General features: G+C 37.9%; 1 protein-coding gene across 1 annotated transcript; it reads left to right on the forward strand.

The window, feature by feature from the left end:
* Positions 1-1,400: 1,400 nt before the first annotated feature.
* LOC591369 lies at positions 1,401-12,746 on the forward strand. Its single transcript, XM_795557.5, has 4 exons — positions 1,401-2,758; positions 8,584-8,928; positions 9,615-9,737; positions 12,463-12,746. Exons 1-4 carry the CDS (start codon positions 1,841-1,843, stop codon positions 12,694-12,696), a joined length of 1,620 nt encoding a protein of 539 aa, XP_800650.4. The 5' UTR covers positions 1,401-1,840; the 3' UTR covers positions 12,697-12,746.
* Positions 12,747-21,124: the final 8,378 nt, after the last annotated feature.

The following is a 21,124-nucleotide window of genomic DNA, read 5'->3' on the forward strand; positions in this document are numbered from 1 at the left end:
TTCTTCGTCTAAAGATTTTATCGAAGTATGGCTCAATCTTTTTTTTTGGTATGAAACGGTTCACCCAAGGAAATTTGATATACTTATCATCAGGAGCAGACAGATTCTCAGAAATTGCACGCACAAAAACAAAACCATTCAGTCCACAGGTTATGAGAGAAGTTATAGGCCTTCTAAAATGCTGTAAAATAAGAAATACATGCCATGTGGTTCCAGGGTTACGGGAAATTGAAATGTACTTTGCATTTTTGTTATTTTGTTTTTAATCGTGTTAACCCCTAGATGGAAGAGGAATTGTAAGCAGGGGAGAGGGAGGGAAGGGGATAAATAATCGAAACATTGTAAGCAGGGGAAAGAGAAAGAAAGAGAGAGAAAGAGACAGACAGACTGGTGATACTATACAAGCTCCACAACAACCTGGTAGCACTCGACACAGCATCCTACATCAACCCTGTCACAAGACCCTCCAGGACTGCCCATGCACATAGCTACCAAGTCCCCCGTTCAAGAACCGAGCAACATAAGCAGTCCTTCTTCCCCAGGACTGTGAGGAGTTGGAATAACCTGCCATCAGAAACAGTATGTGCCTCATCCGTGAATACCTTCCGTCAAAGCCTGACGGGAGGCAGCAATTAAGTCCAGGAACCTTTTACTTGCACCATGTAAATAGCATTGCACCATGCACCTTGCTCTCGTAAGCACACACACACACTCATCAGTCTGCAAGAATCTTCAACTGTGAAGGAGGTAGACTTAACCCAAAGAAGAAGAAGAAGAGAGAGAGAGAGAGAAAGAGAAAGAGAGAGAAAGAGAGAGAGGGGGAGGGTGGGAGGGAAAGAGGGAGATAGTGATATAGAAAGATATATTTTAAAATGTATACAGAGGAGATAAATAGGGAGCGATACAAACAGAAGTTAGAGAGAAATGGAAGGAAAGAAAGGAAGAAAGAAAGGGGAAGGGAGAGATAAGGGGTGAGAGAGAGTGAGAGATACAGAGAGAGAAAGAGAGGAAGAGAGAGAGAGAGGGGGGGATATGAATAAATCGTAATGAAGTACACTATACTTCAAGCCCGTGTCATTATTTTAAGCCATTGGTCTATTCTACCATCCCATTAATACTCCACTACAAATTCTATGAAAGGAATGGTTTATTGGGTGTGGCGACTTATTTATTCCGACCGTTACGTCATGAAAGTCAGAAAGGATTACATACACAGTTGACTACCCCCGAAAGTCATACTTTTTTTTCCTTATCGTTACCCCATGCCTATGCACAAGGCTTTATACGAGTGCATTCGTTCGTTTGCTTTCTTTATTCAAATTCATTGTCCCATTGTGGAATCTCGTCTCTATTGTACGAAGGGGGTGAGTCAAATGTATTGTTGTGAGAAGCCGTATATCGGTATACGGGGGAGAGTGCGATCTACGTAAGACAGCGGTGAATTTATGGCGGAAAGAGAGGCGAAATCTCGCAATGCACGAGAGAACAGGTGGTGGTCTACTGTACATGGTATGTGTACACACACACACACACGCACGGGAGCGCCCAACGTACGGGCCGATTGCACTCGCTTACGTAGAACCGTGCTACCGACACTAGTTGACTACGTTAAGTGCGGTGTTTCTTCAGAAGTAAAAGCGGAAAAGTGCTGATTTTTCTGTTGTATGATCAAGAAAACCTTTCTTTGGAATAAGAATGTAGAGGATCAAATGTTTTGGATTGTGGAGTTTGAAATTTAGATGCTGACATTCCGATACTACTCTTCAGCGGCATAAAACATCAGATGTGGACATAATTTCCTTTTCACTTTTTGTGCGGTGATTTGCGATTGTTTACTGCAATGATAATAATGGCGTCCACCGGTAATCATTGTTGGACTTCTTTGCTTCTCTTTTTGTCTATCATCATTTATTCTTCAGCCCAGTATTTCTCGGTAGAACCACAAGATAGAGAAGTGGTGGCCGGAAGCAAAGTTACGATGACATGTCGGGTGTTTAACCGTCCGGAAGGTTCGTTGCTCTACTGGATAGCGCTTGGTGCGACCAACACCTCCATAGGGCCTGACTACGAAGTACCGTTCAGCTATAGAGCAAAGTACGATATCATTGGTGATCAGCGAATCAACGATTACAATCTCGTGATCAACGACTTAACGGCTGCCGACGCCGGGGGCTATGTATGCCTCCTGTTTCCACCTGGACGAGGTGATAATGTCGCGCCGACATCTGCGATCGCGCAGACGAGAGAAGCTTCGTTGACGGTGGCGACGTTGAGTGCGACCGGTGCTCCGGCTTGCTGGGCTTCCCCACGGCGCAACGTCCATGTCGGGGAGGACGTCACGTTCAATTGCGCCTCGACCTTTGAAAACAACACCCTAGCATGGAAGCAAGGGTCCAACTCACTGCCGTCGTCGCCGAACACGACGACAGCGATACCGTCATTTATCATGACGACATTCACGGCCGAATCCTCGATGAACGAGGCACGGTACACTTGCGCGTCGGAGACGGACTCGAACAGGCAGTGTCAGATCGCTCTCGGGGTCACCTTCCCTCCGGAGGTCACCATCGAACCCGTAGGCGAGGTCAAGGCGGGTCGAGAGGGACGATTCCGGTGCACGGCGACGGGAAACCCAAATGTTTTCGTCTACTTCTGGAAGTACAATGAGGAGCCCATCGAGTATCAATATCATCGTCGATTCAACATGGCCATTCTGGAGGAAAGCAATACCATCTTGGTCCTCCCTGATATGGATGAGGTAAACAAAAATATATCCCTTAATCATGTAGACCCTGTGTTAAAATGTCCCTATTAACATAATTGTGTTTTAGATCAAGTCCAAGGTCATTCTGTGTATATTATGTTGCTAAATGTCCTATATACTTATTCATGGAGTTAAAGCATAATTATGAATCATTGAAATTTCTTTTCTTTCATGTTTTGTCTGATCTCAGCTAAAAGACAATGTAAGGGATATCAACTAAATTATTAAAATCATTACGTACATTATGTAGTTTCAAATCTTTGATGTGGTTGCTGTGAGGTATGTCAATAAATTCCTTGGACGGTTAACATTAAAGGGACTTTGTAACATTGTTCAGATGAGAGATAGTGGTGCTAAGGTAGTGACTTCAATGCTAGATGTACAATTAAAGATAATCTGAAAATTTGAGTGAAAATTGGGAAAAACTGATCTGATCGATTCCTTAATTCTCCCAACTATATTATTTTACTTCTATTCTGCTACTTGTCAAAGCCTGTTTAGCATCAAGACAAGGACAATTTAATTACATTTTAGGTGAATGTAAATCGTCACAAAGCAATAAAATGGCTCTACATTCCATTCCAGACAGTTAAGTGTTGACAGATTTTTATAGCCTGTTTTCTGTATTTTTCTCATGGAAAAACGGTTGGGAAAATTCAAAAATGGTTGGGAGAATTTACTGTTAATCACTGTTAGAGGGTGCCTCACATCGACGCCTTCAAAGAAAATCATAGATATCTTTGTGGTTTGAGAATTTGTTCAGGATTTTTTGCATGTCAGAGGGTTAGTATAGTAGAAGGAATATAGTCAGTAACATTTTATACAAAAATTAAGCAATTTTTTCATCAACCTTCAACAATGTTACCGAGTCACTTTAAACAAAAATGAAATTGGGGGGGGGGGAGGGGGCAACGTTAAAATAGCCCACCACAAAAACTGAGCAGGCGTTCGAAGGTCAACCAACTCTTCACCAATGAAGCAAAATCTAAAGACTTAAGATTCTTAGGTAACACTTACATCTCCTTTTCACAATCTCTTTCTCAGTTTCGTTCTTGACCCCCACGTTAAACTTTCCACTATTTGATGTTACTGTAAGCTCACCCATTCTCAACTGCAGTTCTCTAAACTGGAGGAAGCCGAGCAAAGAAGAAAATAAGAAGACTAACCTAATCCTAACCCCTAACTCTATCGATCCTTAACTCTAACCCTAGATCTATAGATAAGCCCTATTTGTGGGCTATTCTGAAGATAAGCCGAAATGAGTATCAGAAACCATTGACGAAGCTTTCTTTGAAAGGATTATACACTCATGAGAACAATGATTTAATATAAAAGTCATATCACCACGAAGATGATTTTGACAGAAATAATTATGGCCTGATGGTTATGAAGATTAATCATATCTAATCCTTCCTTCACTTGTCGGAGAGATCCATTTGAAAGAAACTCTTCCAATTTGAATGGAGAAAAGAGGGACACTTGCGAATGATAATCTATTTGAAATGAAGAGATGCACCTAAATTTGAATCTCAGTTGTATTCCAAGTCATACGGACATTGGTGTTAGTTTGAATCTGTGAATTCATCGAATTTTCGTCAACTTGACGATGTTTTGGAATAACAAAAGTAAAGAGTAGATATTCTTTAAAAAAAAAAGTGAAATCCGGCTGTGACGTGAGTGTTGAATTTCACAAATATACAAAGCTTTAAAGGGACTTTGTAACATTGTTCAGATGAGAGATAGTGGTGCCAAGGTAGGGACTTCAATGCTAGATGTACAATTAAAGATAATCTGAAAATTTGACTGAAAACGGATCATTATTCATGGTACAAATTGGGAAAAACTGATCTGATCGATTCCTTAATTCTCCCAACTACATTATTCTACTTCTATTCTGCTACTTTTCGAAGCCTGTTCAGCATCAAGACAAGGACAATTTAATTACATTTTAGGTGAATGTAAATCGTCACAAAGCAATAAAATGGCTCTACATTCCATTCCAGACAGTTAAGTGTTGACAGATTTTTATAGCCTGTTTTATGTATTTTTCTCATTGAAAAACGGTTGGGAAAATTCAAAAATGGTTGGGAAAATTTACTGTTAATCACTGCTAGAGGGTGCCTCACATCGACGCCTTCAAAGAAAACCATAGATATCTTTGTGGTTTGAGAATTTGTTCAGGATTTTTTTCATGTCAGAGGGTTAGTATAGTAGAAGGAATATAGTAAGTAACATTTTATACAAAAATTAAGCAATTTTTTTCATCAACCTTCAACAATGTTACCGAGTCACTTTAAATTATGACGGTTTGAATAGTATCCCATTTCATATCTTTGGACATGTTGGACTTGTGAGAAAATTATTTTTCATGTCGAGTACAGCATGTTTACGTAACCTTCCGGTTGTACGTATTGGTATAGGGCAGAATGAAATCCTCAGCACAATGCCCGTGTTACCATGGTTACGTAGGGATACCTTGGTAAAATGATAATTATCCATTTTAATCAGCATAGTGATATGCTAATGATGTGGCGAAAGGGGGGGGGGGTTGCACTTTAAACAAAAACGAAATTACCAATATTCCTGATATATTCGGGCGGCGATTTGGTCACACATTTTTCAGATAAATTTCAAGGTACAGGGAAACCTGCTTTAGCGACCACCTGTCTAACAAGACCACGTTTTATATTAATTTATCCTGAATATCGTTTCTCTTTGAAACATGTACTAAAGAAACCTGTACATAAAGATCACCAAACAATAAAGACTTCTTCTCTTGTCTCCCTCGAGTGGCCTTAATACACATATTTCACTGTATTTTGGTCACTTTGAGTCCCTTTCGTAACTACAGTAAGTGTCATGGAGTTAAAATCGTACACGTAATAACGTCCAAACTTCCATTTTTGTTTTTAATCCCATCTACTTAGTACAATCATCACGTACATGTACATGTGTGTTTAAATATTTGACGTGGTCGCTAGCGTATGGAACAACATTCCTTTGTAATTTTCATATTATCTAGTAGAGGCCTTGTAACGCCTATATAGATCTATTTCCACCACTAAAGTCAGGCAAACATGCTCCGTAAACTAAAGTGACTGTTACACCAGCTTTCTATGTGAAACTCATCATTCGAAAGAAAAGAAATATAAGAAAAAATGAAATAAAAGAAAGAATAGAAAAGAAAACGGAAAAAGACAGGAAGAAGCCAAGGAAGAGAGAAAGAAATAAGAAAGAAATAAAGGTGAAAAAGAAAGAAACAGAAATAAATAAACAGAAACCACACAAAAGACATCATTCAGTGTACAAACAATACATTCAAATAGGATTAAACGATTTATCCAACAATCTCATGTATGACGTGAAACCTAAAAATATTTTTTAAATATCTCTAGGGATAAAAGGGAATTCTTCAATTGAACCATTACATATTGTTGTCTGATTAGGAATGTCAAGGCTCAATACCCAACCCATGCATATTGTATTCACAAATTCTCTCAAAATGCATGATATTGTTCGTTATTCCATGTTACACGATAGAATTGTTTATATCACTGTGAAGATTAATTTCCGACGCTTATAATGGTTTGGTGAAATTTAGTTTCTGTACATGTAGCTTTTTCCGCTTTTTACCACATAAAAAAATACAGCATATATATTCAATGTTTATGATACATATATATATATATATATATATATATATACCTAGCCTGTTATATATATACATATTTCGAAATTTCGTACTTATTTTCCGTACATTCTATTTGATTTAAAATATTTTAAAAAAAAATAAAAAATCTTGTGTGAAATCTACTCTAGACTTATAATAATATACGCCTGTATAAAAAAATAAAACAAATATATTAAACTGTTATTCTATGTAAAATGTGGAATAAATAAAACTTCAAACTTCAAACTTCATATATATATTTATATATATATATATTTGAGACAACCCAATGGGCGATAACTTATTAAATAGTTTCTCATTATACGGAGATTCTTTTTTAAAAATATGTTTATACATTATATCATTCGTCCGGATGATGATATAGATTTTCCCTATATTCTTTATCACGATTACTCTAATTAAAAGGTGCTAGAAATCGAGGTTGACAGTATAATTGTCAAATTTTATGTAGGGTGATATAACTAGGATATGACGTAATCCCTTTCTGTGTTTCTCTTTTTCCATCTCTTCGTCTCTGTAAACATCACCAACTTGGGACAAGGACGTCTGTTTCTTTTCTGTATTGTGTGTCTATGCTCTTTCTCTCTCTCTCTCTCTCTCTCTCTCTCTTTCTCCCCCTATGTGCTCTTTTTCTCTCTATTCCCTATGTGCTCTCTTTCTCTCTATTTCTCTCTCTCTCTCTCTCTCTCTCTCCCTCCCCCTCTCTCTATCTCTCTGTGCATATGTACTTCTCCGTCTATTTTGCCCAACTCAACTATATCTCTATCATGATCACTCTATTTCTCCCGCACATTCTCAATATATTTCTCTCTTCTTGCCTCTATGTTTTGCTTCGCTCTCTGTCTGTGTCCTTCTCTCCGACTCTTCGTAATTGTTGTCTGCAGCAGGTTTTCTCAGTAAATGTTTATTGGATACGTCATTGCACGACAAAAGCGAGGCATTGTGAAAATGAGGGTGCCGCGAGTTAAATAAATAACCTGTTTTATTCTGAACTATTTCGACATGTACATTATGGCCTTGGGCACCGCTGAGAATCAAAATAGGAAATTCAGCAACTGCAAACATGAATTTAAAATGCTTTCAGTATTGTACATGGTAAATCAATCGTCCATTTATGAAGCAAATGAAACTGATCCAATAAATCTTTGGAATGAAACAACGTCGGAAAGTATATTGCCAATAGCACGATTGGACCCCATGGAAGAACAGTCAGATTGTCTCCATGGCTTGACTGAACTGGGTATCCTTCCGACTTCATTATTGTCTTCTTATTTTTACTTTTTGTTACTGTGTATATTATGTCTATTTATATTATGTTGTAAATGTTCTGTGTATATAAATCAAATCGCAAAGACACAAAAGGAAGGCATTGTGGAAACGAGGTTGCCACGAGGTGAACAAAAGAATAAATTGCTTTATTCTGAAATATTTGGCCTTGTATATGTATATGGCCTTGTACCCCAGTCAGAATGAAAATAGGAAGCCAACAAATGTGAAAATATAAATAATAATAATGATAATTGTGGGTTTTTGTATAGCGCTCATATCTGTCAAACTTGACACTCCTGGCACTCCGATCGAATTGAGATGATTTTCATTGTTCTTAGATTGTAAATCATAGCCTATTTTATGAAGCAAAAAGGTGAAGCAAAAAGGTGTGATTGAATATAACTTCATAATAGATCATGATTGGATGTAAATTACCCCTTAAAATCTTTTAACATTAAACTTTGAAATAATTCTTGCAATGCTTGGTCAAAATTGATATTTCAATTAAATACAACTCCCTGTTTATAATCACTTAGTATTATCAACTTGTATTATACAACTGATATGCTGAATTTGAAACTATCCATATCTCTTTAAAAATGCTCAGTCCGTGGTCAGAAATGCTTTTTTTTATGCAATTCGAAATTATTTCATAAAAAACAAGTATTACAACTACTATAATCATTTCATAACGATTAGGGTGACTATGGCACCCTGCACGATGTGAAAACATGTCTCATCCGCATAATTCACATTGCGATTTTTGCAATTTTGTTGATCTTCTTTATAAGAATTATTTTAAAGAATCAAGACTTACAGCAATCTTTCTTCCACTTACCATTGATTTCATCATGATTAGACCGACGATGCCGCCCTGTTGGAATGCACGGCGATCAACGAACATGGCCAGGGTGTCAATACCTTCCCCATCCGCGTGGCCACCAACAACGTCACCTCCGTGGTCGCGTGGAGTCTCTGCGCCGTCATCGTCGCCATCATCATCCTGCTCCTCCTCGGATTCTGCTTCTGGAGGTCGAGGCAGCATAAGAAGCTGGAGAAGATATCCGAGGCTCGTCGAGGCACCCGAACACACTCAGGCCCCATCGAGAGTGAGATGAACGGCAACGTCAACCCCGCCTTCGTGGGCTTTTCACCGCTCGATGTCGACTCCGTTGGTTACGGTCCCGATAGTCAACCATATCAGGTACATAATGTATATCAGAACACATGTGTAGTTTCTTTGTTGATAGTCCCTTATTTGTCAAAATTAGAAATCAATTATCCACTTTCTAAAATAATGGTAGGAAATTAGCTTACACATTTTCTTCGAAATAAAATTACATTTTGCATGTTGCTTGTGTTTTTCTTTGGAATGATTCAGAAATGAAATCGACTTAAACTGATTTAAATATATGACTTTGTAATTCATGGAAGAATTTCATATAGCTTTATAGAATACACTTCGTATGCTTATTAATATCCTTTGGCAAGATATTAACCTGCACTTGCTACATACTCTCCACCCATGTGTTAAATGGGTACCCGTTAGGATGCCACCGTCATTGTTGGTCAAACAGTCAAACGTCAAGTAACGCCTGGCTGGATCGAATGCTCCCCAGGGAGTGGAGATTGTGCACACAGTGTGCGCGGGCAACTACTGAATAAAATGACCGGGATAATAATATATCTGTAAAGCGCTTAGAGACATCATAGATGTATTACGCGCTATATAAAAGCGGAATATTATCATTATAAGTAGTAAAACGTGAAACTTTTGATGAAAACATACACACGTCACTATAAACATGATAAAACATAGTTGGCTGCCAAAATAAAATGTCTTCCAAATGAAGCAAACCAAATTTTCCTTTTTCTTTTTCCATCTCCTAGTCGAGACCCAGCGACAGGGATTACGACACGGGCCACCCCATGCCGATCCCGAGACAGACTAGTAAAATAAGCGGTGAATCCGACAGCGAAGGAATCGTCAGGGACGCCGACGAGGATGAAGTGGTAAGAATCGTCGCTCGTCTCACGACCTCGACACGATTATGACCACGAGCACGAGTTTTAAAAGGCCCGTTCAGATATAACACGATAAACCGCCGCAAAAAAGCCGTCGCATTTTTGATAATTTTATAAGATTCTTTTTTTTTACGTGTACATCTAAATGAATGCCAAATGCGCGCAACACATTACAGTCCTGTTATGTTTTCGATAAGCCCTTTGGTATAAGATTTTTTTAATGTGAAGCGTTATTCATGTTATGTTGTTATTTAAATAAACGCCGCGGTTTTGCAGTGCCATATATGAACGGGACTTTACTTATAATTCGTCCGATGTCGGCAAGGACGCCGTAAGAGCTACGACCTTCTTACGGGCAACCGACTTTATAATATCTTTATCTGTGGGCGATTCCGTGCGATGCGTCCTGTACGAGATATTTTTATCCATTCATTTCTTCAAAGAATATACAATTGATATGGCCATTACTAAAAGGTATAGTAGTACCGACATAATCATTAGTCAGTGGTGCTATCAACAGGTTCTTCGTTTTTGGATCAAATTAAGAGGATAAAAGACCTAATTCGTTCGGGACACATTGCTCGAAATCGCCATTATGGTCGACGTTTTATAAAGAATATGATATGAGGCATCTCAGGTACGCAGTGGATGTTAAAGATACATGCTGTTAAAATGCTCTAAATTATAGTGTTCAATCACTAGAATTAAAATCACTTAAATCTCTAAATGAAAGAGTTAAGTCACTAAAATCAAAACAACTTGAATCTCTAAATGATAGTGTTAAACAACTTAAATGGATGGTAAATTTTGATGCTGTTAAAATACTCTGGAAACTAAAATATCCAATCACCATTTAAAAGGGCCGATGGTTGGCCACATTTAAAAAATGGCAGATAGACACTTTTAACACTATAGATTAAACCTTTATAAGTTGCCACGCCTTTGCCCATTCAAATTGATTACATTATCATCCTTATTAGTATACCTCTTGAGTCTTGACAGTATTATGGTGCCTAAAGCTTTCTCTGACGTGTTATAAACGTGTACACAATAAATGACATAAAAATCGAAGTGATTATACAAAAAAAAAAAATTCTCATTCTGTGTACACAACCCGTAACAGACAGACACAAATAATATTATTTTCATACCACTATTTTACTGTTACGGGTCAGGGACAGCATTGAATGTATGTGCGAGTTAATGCGTTATTGTGGAACGATTACATGCCATGGTTAAATGGTTTCATCCTAATTAAACAAAAGAGATTCTATTTAAACAAACTACAATGGCTGTGGTCTGACCTTCACAACATTGCTTTCTCACTTTATGCGTCAAAACAAATATCGTTATGTATATACACACATGTGTAATTGGTAACGGAGTATTTTCTGCAAACAATTTGCAGCTGCCGTCACAGATTTATAAATAGATTCGTAAATGGCGATTAATGAAATGATAAAGAAGAACTCTTTTCTGAGAAAAGCCGAACACGAAAGGAAGAAGGCATAGTCGCTTTATAAAAGGGTCCTTTTAATATTATAGATAATTGTAAGTAATAAAGAAAATAATGATAATAATCATTATGACGATGATAATGATAACGATAATAGAAATGATAATAATGATGATAATAATAATAATAACAATGATAATAATAATGACAATATGATTAAAAGTATGAATGATATTAAGAATAATAATGATAGTAATTTTTATCCCACCAATTTGCGAAAATTGGAAGTATTAGTGTATACCAAATTTGGGGCATTATCTTTGTGTTTGCGTGCTTGCTTTACATTTATTTCATGCTTGCAAACCGATATCAGTGCGGTATACATTGTACTCCGTTGATTTCAATCACTCTTTCCTTGTGCAAAATTCTTCAGTATTCCTTTCATTTTCCATTCGTCTTAAAAAATATAATAGGATAATAATTTATTGCACGAGCTAAGACTGTGACGCACATTTTGTGACAAGTTGAACGTGTCGTAGATTATGCTTCTCATGATTGTGCATAGTTTGTTATTTATTGCTTGCATGATTATATGTATTTTTGGTTTACCCCTCTCCCTCTCTATCTCTCCCCCTTCCCCCTCTCTCCTCTGTCTGTCCGTCCTTTGTATCTCGTCAAATGTCACTGGTGTCTTTGGATGGCACTCTGTTAACTTGTAATGCCTTCACTTGCACCAATCCTTCTTCCGTCATTCCCATTCTTCTAACTTTTCTTCTCCTGTTTCCTTTCTTTTCCTTTCTTTTCCCTCCCTCCCATCTCTCTTTCCATCCTTCTATTACATCCTTCTCATTCTTCCTTACGCCCCCTCCTGCCAATCTATCCTCTCCGTATTGTCTATGCTTTCTCCTTTTCTCTCTCCCCTCCTTCCTTCTTTCCTCTTTTACTTATCCTTTCTCTCTATCGTCGCTTCCTATCTTCTTCAACTATTCTCTCACATTCTTTCTCTTCCGTTTTCCTCTTTTCTTTTATTTTCTTCATTCATCAATCTTTCCCTATCCTTCTTTCTTTCCCTACCCTCCTTTCTTTTCCTGTCCTTCTTTCCTTCCTTACCATCACCCTCCTTATTCTCTCTCCCTATCCTCTGTTCTTGCTCACCCCTCCCTCTCTCCATCCTTTCCCCTTCCCTTTTTCCTTTCTTCTCTTCCTTCCTTCCTACTCCATCTTTCCTTCCCTCAACCTTCCCTTGCCTGCATGCAGACCCAAACCTACACCTACCAAGTCAATCCCAAGTTCGAGGAGTACCGACACAAGGCGAGCTACGACGTCAGCTACGACGACGAAATCGACCACGATGTCGAAGAAAAGAAACCTCTTCCGCAGAACGACCTCGATCTGGAGAATGAGTTGGTGGGCGAGCTCAGCATGTTTTCCGACTATGATCGGAACTTCGACGAGGATGCCGAACCGGTGGTTGTGAGCACGGAACTATGATGAAATGAATATTCATACATATCACGTGCCTTGCTTTAAAATACAATAAATACATATCTTATAGTCTTTCGAAATGTTAAAATTTGATATATATATTATGCTTTGATAGTGTTGATAGGGTTGATAGGGAGATGCAAGTTGGTCTAGAGGTTTGCGGTTAGCTCTATGTCTTCGCCTACAAACCAACCCAGGACGAACCTCGGTTCACAATTGATCCGACTCGCGTCTTTCGGACGACGGCAGAGGTCGGTCCTCAGACGTAAATAATCATCATTAATTTTGGTTAATACACGTCTGTGAAATCGCACAAATCATTCAAATCATGATATCTAACTTCCAGAACTACCTAAACCTAAGCGGACCAAACTTGATACTTTCTCAAATCTAGACAGAAGTTGTCCAAATATCTTTTAAAAATCTAGTATAAATAATAAAGCAAACATACTTAGATCGTAGACTGTATGCCAGTTACAGTCTATAATTCTTTGAAAAATAAAGAATGAACCATCAGTAACAATTTGTCGGAGGTGCATGGTTTCGACAATAAATTACCATGATTATGTTCTTCATTGTTTCATTCTTAGTTTATTTTTTTATTTTATTTCATCTTAGTTGCTGCCGGTCTTAATTATTACGTGTAAAATATTTTATTACTGAGTGACTAGATTATGATAGGAGAAGTGAAAGAAAAAATGAGAGAGAATAACGTCTTCCATAAATTACGGTTCAAAAAGTCTATATTCATTGTTTACTAAGATTATGTTCATTGTTTAATGCAGCTCTCGACTAGTTAGCAAGTCGACATTACTCACTTGCTTTCCAGTGAAACGCGTGTGTTGACATTGCATGCCAACTTTCTTCATGAAATTTCCTGCTTTTCTGTCTATATTGCCAAGAATGTTGCAAAATTGCATAGTGTTTTTGTTGCATGGTATATGTAAGTTCTTAATGTACAAAAGATCGAATGTTTAGGAATGGATATATGTTGCACTGCATGTTTAAGAGCCGAAATTACGTTAAAATTCACGAAGCTGGGTGTTAGGGTGGACTAATTCGGCGCCGGGTGGGGGATGTCAATCTTTTAAGCAAATATTAATATATAGCTCTACTTTATACGGACATAATATACCTCTTTCTTGGTGAATTATAGCCAATATTTTCAGTTTTCCTTCAAACATCCTTTTTAAATCACCAAGTAATTGGAATTCCTAATAGAATAATGAAAGGCTTGAGGAATGGTTTTTGTTTCTTCTTGAGATTGCGCATTTGCTTCTTATGAAAACATTGTCCTTGGGCAAGGCATTTTTATCTACGTTGCTTCTCTCCACCCACGTGTTAAATGGGTACCTTGTTTGCAGGATCCGAACGTCAGTTTGATTGGATTAGCATGTGCGCGCCCGTAATAGGGCGACTGGCTGGAATGCTCCCCGGGAAGAGGAGAATGTGTACTGTTAAGTGAAGAGTCATGATAGCGCTTTGGTCGGTTATGTTGCAAATTTGTCAGTGTGTTTAACATAAGACTGGGTTTGATATGGCTCGCATAAGATGGAGGTCCTATAGTATTTGCCAGTGACAATCATTTCTTGAATATTCGTTATTTGTTTTGCATATATACAATTATGAGTTTGATTAAGTCTTTACATTTAACAAGGTTCATATCTTTTCGAATTTTATTTAGTCTAAAACGTTTCATTCGCCACAATAAGTTTATTTAGTGCGATATCGATCGCGAATCTTTAAATATGAATTGTCCGGCGAAATAGAGAAATTCTTGAGAATTAACTAATTAAATATTCTTTGTAACCATTCAATTAATCGCAATCATTCAAATATTTGGCAAGTGGGCTGGGCTTACGAACTCTTTATTTAAGCTCGTATTGATTCGGAAAGAAGCAAGATTCTAAAATATGGAAACAAATTGTTTGCAGATGTATCCTATAATAGATTAATTGTCTTGTTTATGATTTCACTTTCATTGACTAATGTAGATTCGATTTACAGCAAATGCGTTGAATATTTGATGTTTTTATTTGTGGATATTGTGCCCAGTGTTGGCGAAATGATGTGTAGGGGTATTGCATCCGTACACGTTCTCTAATTGTATAGACAAAATTTTTGTACTTGTTATTCAATCTGAAAAGTTATCTTTTAGATTTGTTCCTCGGATGGTACATTGCTGTAATAGCAGCAATGATGGAAAATTAGTTTCTATCTACTTGACCCCAATAGCATACTAAGTACATTACATGTATTTGATAAAGTCTTTCAGTCTTACGGTACTACGTTAGTAATATCATGTATTATAAATGTGGCCTACGTAATACAGTTTAATTGCATATAATTTACCTTAAAAATAGCCACGTTGGCCCATTTTGTCAGCTCATATTTGTCAGTTTATGTTTTAAAAAAATAGAATAGAAAAAATGAATAGCATGAAATGGCATGCAATAGCGTGACACAATGTATAAAAGGCTTAATGTTAAAACAAGTGTGTAATTACCTAAGAATTGTTTACTTGTTGCAACCATATGAGTTGGGCTTCAGTCTAGTTGACATATACATATATCATTGCCAAAATAATGACATTATTTGCATAGGAGAATCTATAATGTGAATGAAAAATAATTGTATTCTACGCCAATCTGAAGGGTAAATGATACTGTCTTTCAACCTTTGATTACATTACAAGAGAAATTGAAAATATTTTAGATGTAAATATTCCATTTCTAGCTTTTCCTGCTTTCACGAAATAGTCAGTATAAATATTATTGATGTAATTTCAATGATTTCTTGCATGCTTAAACTCATTTTTTGATCTCGTCGATTCTTTTTTTGTGTATATAACATGCTGATAGATGAAAGTATTTTGAAATAATTATGAAATGTACATTCGCAGGTAGATAACTATTACAATGTGATCTTTTTTTAAACAGAGGTATGCTTAATAAAACCGTTTTTATATCATACATGTTTATAGCAGTCGATATGATTACTTTGTTGGACAAATTATTTACTCTTTCTTTTCATAATCGTCATCATTATCTCCTTCTGATACTCGTAACGCCATTGGTGCTCTGCTCCTGCAGTAGTAGCAGCAACAGTGGGGGGGGGGGGGGGGGGGGTTACTAAGAGCAAGTTGAAAATAATATTGTACAGCTTTGTTCGTCAATATTCCCTTATCAATTGTAAAGCCATACTGTATTAGAAGTTCTACCGCACAATCTTCTCTGGCACCATCTCGGGTCGGCTGTAGCAGTATGGTTCTCGCCATAGGCGCCGGAAGTGGGGGGGCAGGGGGGGCAGTTGCCCCCCCCCCCCCCCCCCCAGTCAAAAAAGTGGGGGGGGGCAAAACGCATTTTTGCCCCCCCAAAACGCCCCCCCCCCCCTCCAAAAAAAAAAAAAAAAAGCAGTAAAGGAATAAACATGGTTTGTATTTTTAACCCAAAAGAACATAACAATAATAAAAACCTGAATTAAAGCACATATACCATTCCATTCAAAGAAAAGGAAAGTTCACAGGAATTAAATTTTTATAAACATTGCGCATGCTACCTATACGGTTTATAATAGCGATACGCGCATATCGTGGACATATTGTGCGAGAATGGGAAAACGTGTCTGTTTTTTTGGTTTTGTTATAGGGGTGAGAAGACATGAGCCCCTGAACGCTGGCGTACTGATGGGGGGGGGGGGGTATATCTATACGATACCAGTGATTTACACATGTTGCTATTATGACATGATTTTCCGGTATTTTTTCTCCATTTTTTTTAAAGTCATACCTTTTTATGCGTTTGTTGGAAAATAAGAAATTCCCAAATTACAGTCGGGCGAAAAATACGCTTATTTAGAAGCCTTTATGACATGGTCTGCAAAGTGGCTGGGCTCGAGCCCCTCCCCCCTCACTTTTTGAAAAAGTATGTTAAAGAGAAAAAGAAAGAAAGACGGAGAGAAAAAATAAGTGACCTGCCAATGTCACAAATAAGGCATAAAAAATGCTCATCTGACCGTAATTAAATGCCTAAAACCCCAGAGCTTACGGGTGCTCCGCCCCCGGACCCCACCAAGGGCCCTAAGGCGGGCCCCTGGATGCTCATCTGACCGTAATTAAATACCTAAAACCCCTGAGCTTCCGGGGGCTCTGCCCCCTGGACCCCACCAAGGGCCCTATAAGGCGGGCCCCTGGATGCTCATCTGACCATTATTAAATACCTAAAACCCCTGAGCTTCCGGGGCTCTGCCCCCTGGACCCCACCAAGGGCCCTATAAGGCGGCCCCTGGATGCTCATCTGACCATTATTCAATACCTAAAACCCCTGAGCTTCCGGGGGCCCTGCCCCCTGGACCCCACCAAGTGCCCTAGGGCGGCCCCTGGTTGCTCATCTGACCGTAGTCAAATATTAAAACCTCTGAGCTTCTGGGGGCTCCCCCCCCCCCCCCCCCCCCTCTGGAACATGTCAATGGCCTTAAAGAGGCCCCTGGATGCTCATCTAACCGTAATTAAATACCTAAAATCCCTGAGCTTCCGGGGCTCAGCCCCTTGACACCCTGCCGAGGCTGGACCCCACGCCAATTTACGCTCTACCTGATCGTTAATACTTCACTTTGAAAAACGTTCCGCGGGACCTGCATGTAACGTGTAAGACTGGTGGTGATGCAGATTTTTCGTCTGCCCCCCTCCCCCTTCCGAACGTTTTTTCTCATTACGTCACTGCCCTCGGAAGGTGAGCCCCCTGGAATGTTTGCCCCCCCCCCCCAATCCCAAACTGCTTCCGGCGCGCCTGGTTCTCGCATAGAGTCCTCTGGGGCCCCGTTATTCGAAACCGTCATAAGTCTAACTTCTTAATTCTATAACACACGTTTCAATGGGATAGTCAGAAGTTTAATAGACTCGTGACGGTTTCGAGGAAGGGGCCCCTGTCTGCTAAGTGGAAATTAGGTATTTATTGGGTTACGTATACTGTTGACAACTTGACCATAATATGCTGCTGTGCAAAAAACAGTATGCTAGGGCAGAAAGTTCATCAGTTCGATATTGCTTTTAAGTTTCTACATCAAGGGTTCGGTGTTACAAAGACGTAACTCCATATTTTTTCCAAAATGAGTATTTGATATCAAAATGTGGGCTTTCCAGAAAACACAAAGACTTAACTCCACCCAACACCTCATTGAAGTTAATGGCTAGTGAAACACAGACTTGACTCCTTAAGGCCCTAGTGCTCAGTGACACATAAACCACTTTTTCTCAAAATAGCCAAAATGGAGTTAAATCTTTGTGTCACTGACCCCTCGACATGTAAATAGACCATATGTAGATTTGAGGGTGTGGGTGGGAATAAACACCGATATATTCTGCTTAGTTATTCATATCCTCTTATTACTTCACACTCAATAAAGAAATTAGACCAACAACGTTTTTCTTTTCTACAAAAATTGCAAGAAGGTTATATTTGTATTCATCAACAAACTTCATGCAATAACTGACTGTACATATCTACAACGGTTATATACAATCTACATTGAATAAATGATTCAAACATTATTGGCAGTATAATAATAATAATAGAAATTTTAATTCCGAGGCGCATTAATTATTGCTCTCAGCTTTAGCTGAAGTGCCATTACAGGGCTCTAGCTTTTCAATTAATTAATTCCTGCCAGGTACCCATGTACCTCACCTGGGTCATACAGATGTACAGCCAGATCTGTCTTAGTAGCCACTTCTTTATAAAGACCACCTACTGTATCTCTAGTGACTATGTCTATATTTTGTCTTTCTTGGGGAAAAAAATATATGTTGTAGAACCTGTATAGAAAGGCCACCTGTCTTGTCTGCAATGGCCACTTTGTTTCCCTTGGGTGACCCCAACAGTTAAGATTGTCAAGACTTTTTAGGGTAATTAAATGTTATTGTAATTGGTGTACATAATTAGGTAGGGCCTTGGTAGTGTTAAATCCAACTACATCTTCCACACAACTAACTACTGGACTGGACAAAATCTACCAACAGAGGGCTCACTATGCCCTAGGGAGTGTTTCACAAAGACTAAGATGGACTATAAGTTAGACTTAACTTTGGCGGGCTGTTCATGCCACTGGTTACTCTCACCATCATGATCTTTAGATATTTTTTCCTTCGATAATGAATTATCAACAAATGTTCATTCTGTAGATTTGTGACCAAAAAAAGTGGCATGAACGGCCTGTCCGACTAAGAGGCAATCTTAGTCTTTGTGAAACACTCCCCAGGAGAGATAAGAGCTGGTGAAATATCTTGACGATTTGAGAATTATCTAAAAATAACAAATCGGTGATCAAATAAAACTAAAAACTAAAAAGGTAATGAAGGCTTATAAACATAAATAAGTGAGCTGATTTGTACGTCCAAAAAAAAATGGCATGAACGGCCTGTCCGACTAAGAGGCAATCTTAGTCTTTGTGAAACACTCCCCAGGAGAGATAAGACACTGGTTATGAGAGTTTTGGCTATTTGGCAAATACTGCTTTGTTGGGCAAGCACAAAGCAAAATAATATACATTTATGTCATGTTGTAACCAAGTTGAACAAACTCGATATATCAGTGAAAAAAATACACAGGGGCTCAGGGCGAAATAGCCCCCAAAATGCCCAAAAGAGCACCGAACATCAGAAAGAGCCCCAAAAATGTGCATAGAGTTCAATGCAAAACAAATTTTAGAATGTTTTTTTCATGCAGGCAAGGTTGAAAAGTAGCCCCCCAAAAATAAATATTAATTTTTTTCCCTGCGATATATAGAGGGTTCTGCTTGTGAAAAAAAGAAGTCTTGAAAGTTGTTGAAATATCAACGCTTTGAGACTTATCTGAAAATGAACAATTCAGTGATCCAATATAACAAACACTAAAAAGGTGATGGGAGGCTTATAAGCATAAATAAGTATGCTTCAAAAGGGCACACAAATAAAAATACAATGGTAACTGGACGATGTTAATAACTCCAGAGAAAACTCTTACAAGTAAAGCTAGGAATTGATTGACTGACCTATTGCTAAGGATTCTTAAAATATGATTCATTTCATTCACATTTTCATTGGTATTTCACACACCTGACATTGTAACATCTGAAACTACAGAAATCCACAAACAGCATTCAATATCATATGGGTTTAAACATAATAATAATAAATGCTCAACAATAAAATCCTCAAATAACTGTTTGTATTTCAAACAGCTGACATTCGTAAAGATTACAATATTTAAATACATGATTCAATGACTACACAGGGTTTCCTATCGATGCAATGTGAAAATGTGTACATCACCGCAAAATGATAAAAATCAATCATTCTATATCAACATCATTCATGAAAATATTGCTAAAGCAGCATTTCCTTACCTGAACATTCCACAATGTTACTATCATGTTGAAAGAGTTGAAAAAAATTGCCAGCATTATTATTATGGATGCAAAGTCACTTCTCTTTATGGCAGATCCTGTTTATAATTTGCATCTTTTTGTTTGTCCAAGAACTTAAGATAAAACGGTTCTAATAGCTGAAGTAAGAACTACAGCATTGAAATAAAATCAAATTAAAATCTCAATGTTTTGTCTATCAAAAATGAAAGAAACAAAAATGTAACACAAACATTTTTTGATAAAAAATGTCACCTCGCTGCTTAGTGATCTTCCCCATCATTCGTCATGCAAACTTGACATTATTATTTGTAAGTTTGTTACTAACTAAATGAGCAAACATAAACAATATCATTATGACATCAATTTCTATTTTACATAGATCTAATCCATACCATTTGGAAGTGCATAGAGACATTATTTCATAATGTATTATGCGCTATACAAGAACTCAATATTACATTATTATTATTTACTCATTTCCTAAATCACAGCAACTTCATACAGAAGCAAAGAGCCTGATACACGGCACTTGGTGCTCCATAATTCACTTAATCCAGGTTAACATTTAGTCTTCCTTTATGAATACATGTACCGGAACAACAAGCCTTTGGCCCATATTCTACTAGTTTTTTAACCCAGCACTGGGCATAACCTTTTGTTAATGAGTTAGTCTGAGGTCTATGTTTTCCTTTTTTAAACGTGATCTCAGATGCAGGGTAAGCTTAAAAGGTCATGAATAGTTTTGGAAAGCCCGCCCCCCAAAAAGAAAAAAATCTTGATTTTAGATGATTGATAGGAAAATACTAGCAATACTAAGCTGCTCTGAAGATTTTTCTTCCTCAAGTGAAATTTTAAACAATACAGGTCAGTAAAATTTGAGCCGACTGAACTCAGTTCAGATTCAGAACAAGAAAGTTATGAATTTTGAAGGTAAAAAATACAAATTGGAAACTCTGTGACGTATCTTGCGAGGTCCCCTTCAATTTGCTTTGTACTAAAATACTTCAAACTTTCCCTCTAAGATGTTTCTTTC

Source organism: Strongylocentrotus purpuratus, unplaced genomic scaffold, assembly GCF_000002235.5.
Source record: "Strongylocentrotus purpuratus isolate Spur 01 unplaced genomic scaffold, Spur_5.0 spur5_scaffold_21, whole genome shotgun sequence".
Taxonomy (NCBI): domain Eukaryota; kingdom Metazoa; phylum Echinodermata; class Echinoidea; order Camarodonta; family Strongylocentrotidae; genus Strongylocentrotus; species Strongylocentrotus purpuratus.

What these genes read in the sequence shown, in the direction of transcription:
- LOC591369 (XM_795557.5), top strand. Translation starts at nt 1,841, where the DNA reads ATGATAATAATGGCGTCCACCGGTAATCATTGTTGGACTTCTTTGCTT. An exon ending in TCCTCCCTGATATGGATGAG is followed by an intron (nt 2,759 to 8,583) that starts GTAAACAAAAAT and finishes CATCATGATTAG; the next exon opens with ACCGACGATGCCGCCCTGTT. An exon ending in CCGATAGTCAACCATATCAG is followed by an intron (nt 8,929 to 9,614) that starts GTACATAATGTA and finishes TCCATCTCCTAG; the next exon opens with TCGAGACCCAGCGACAGGGA.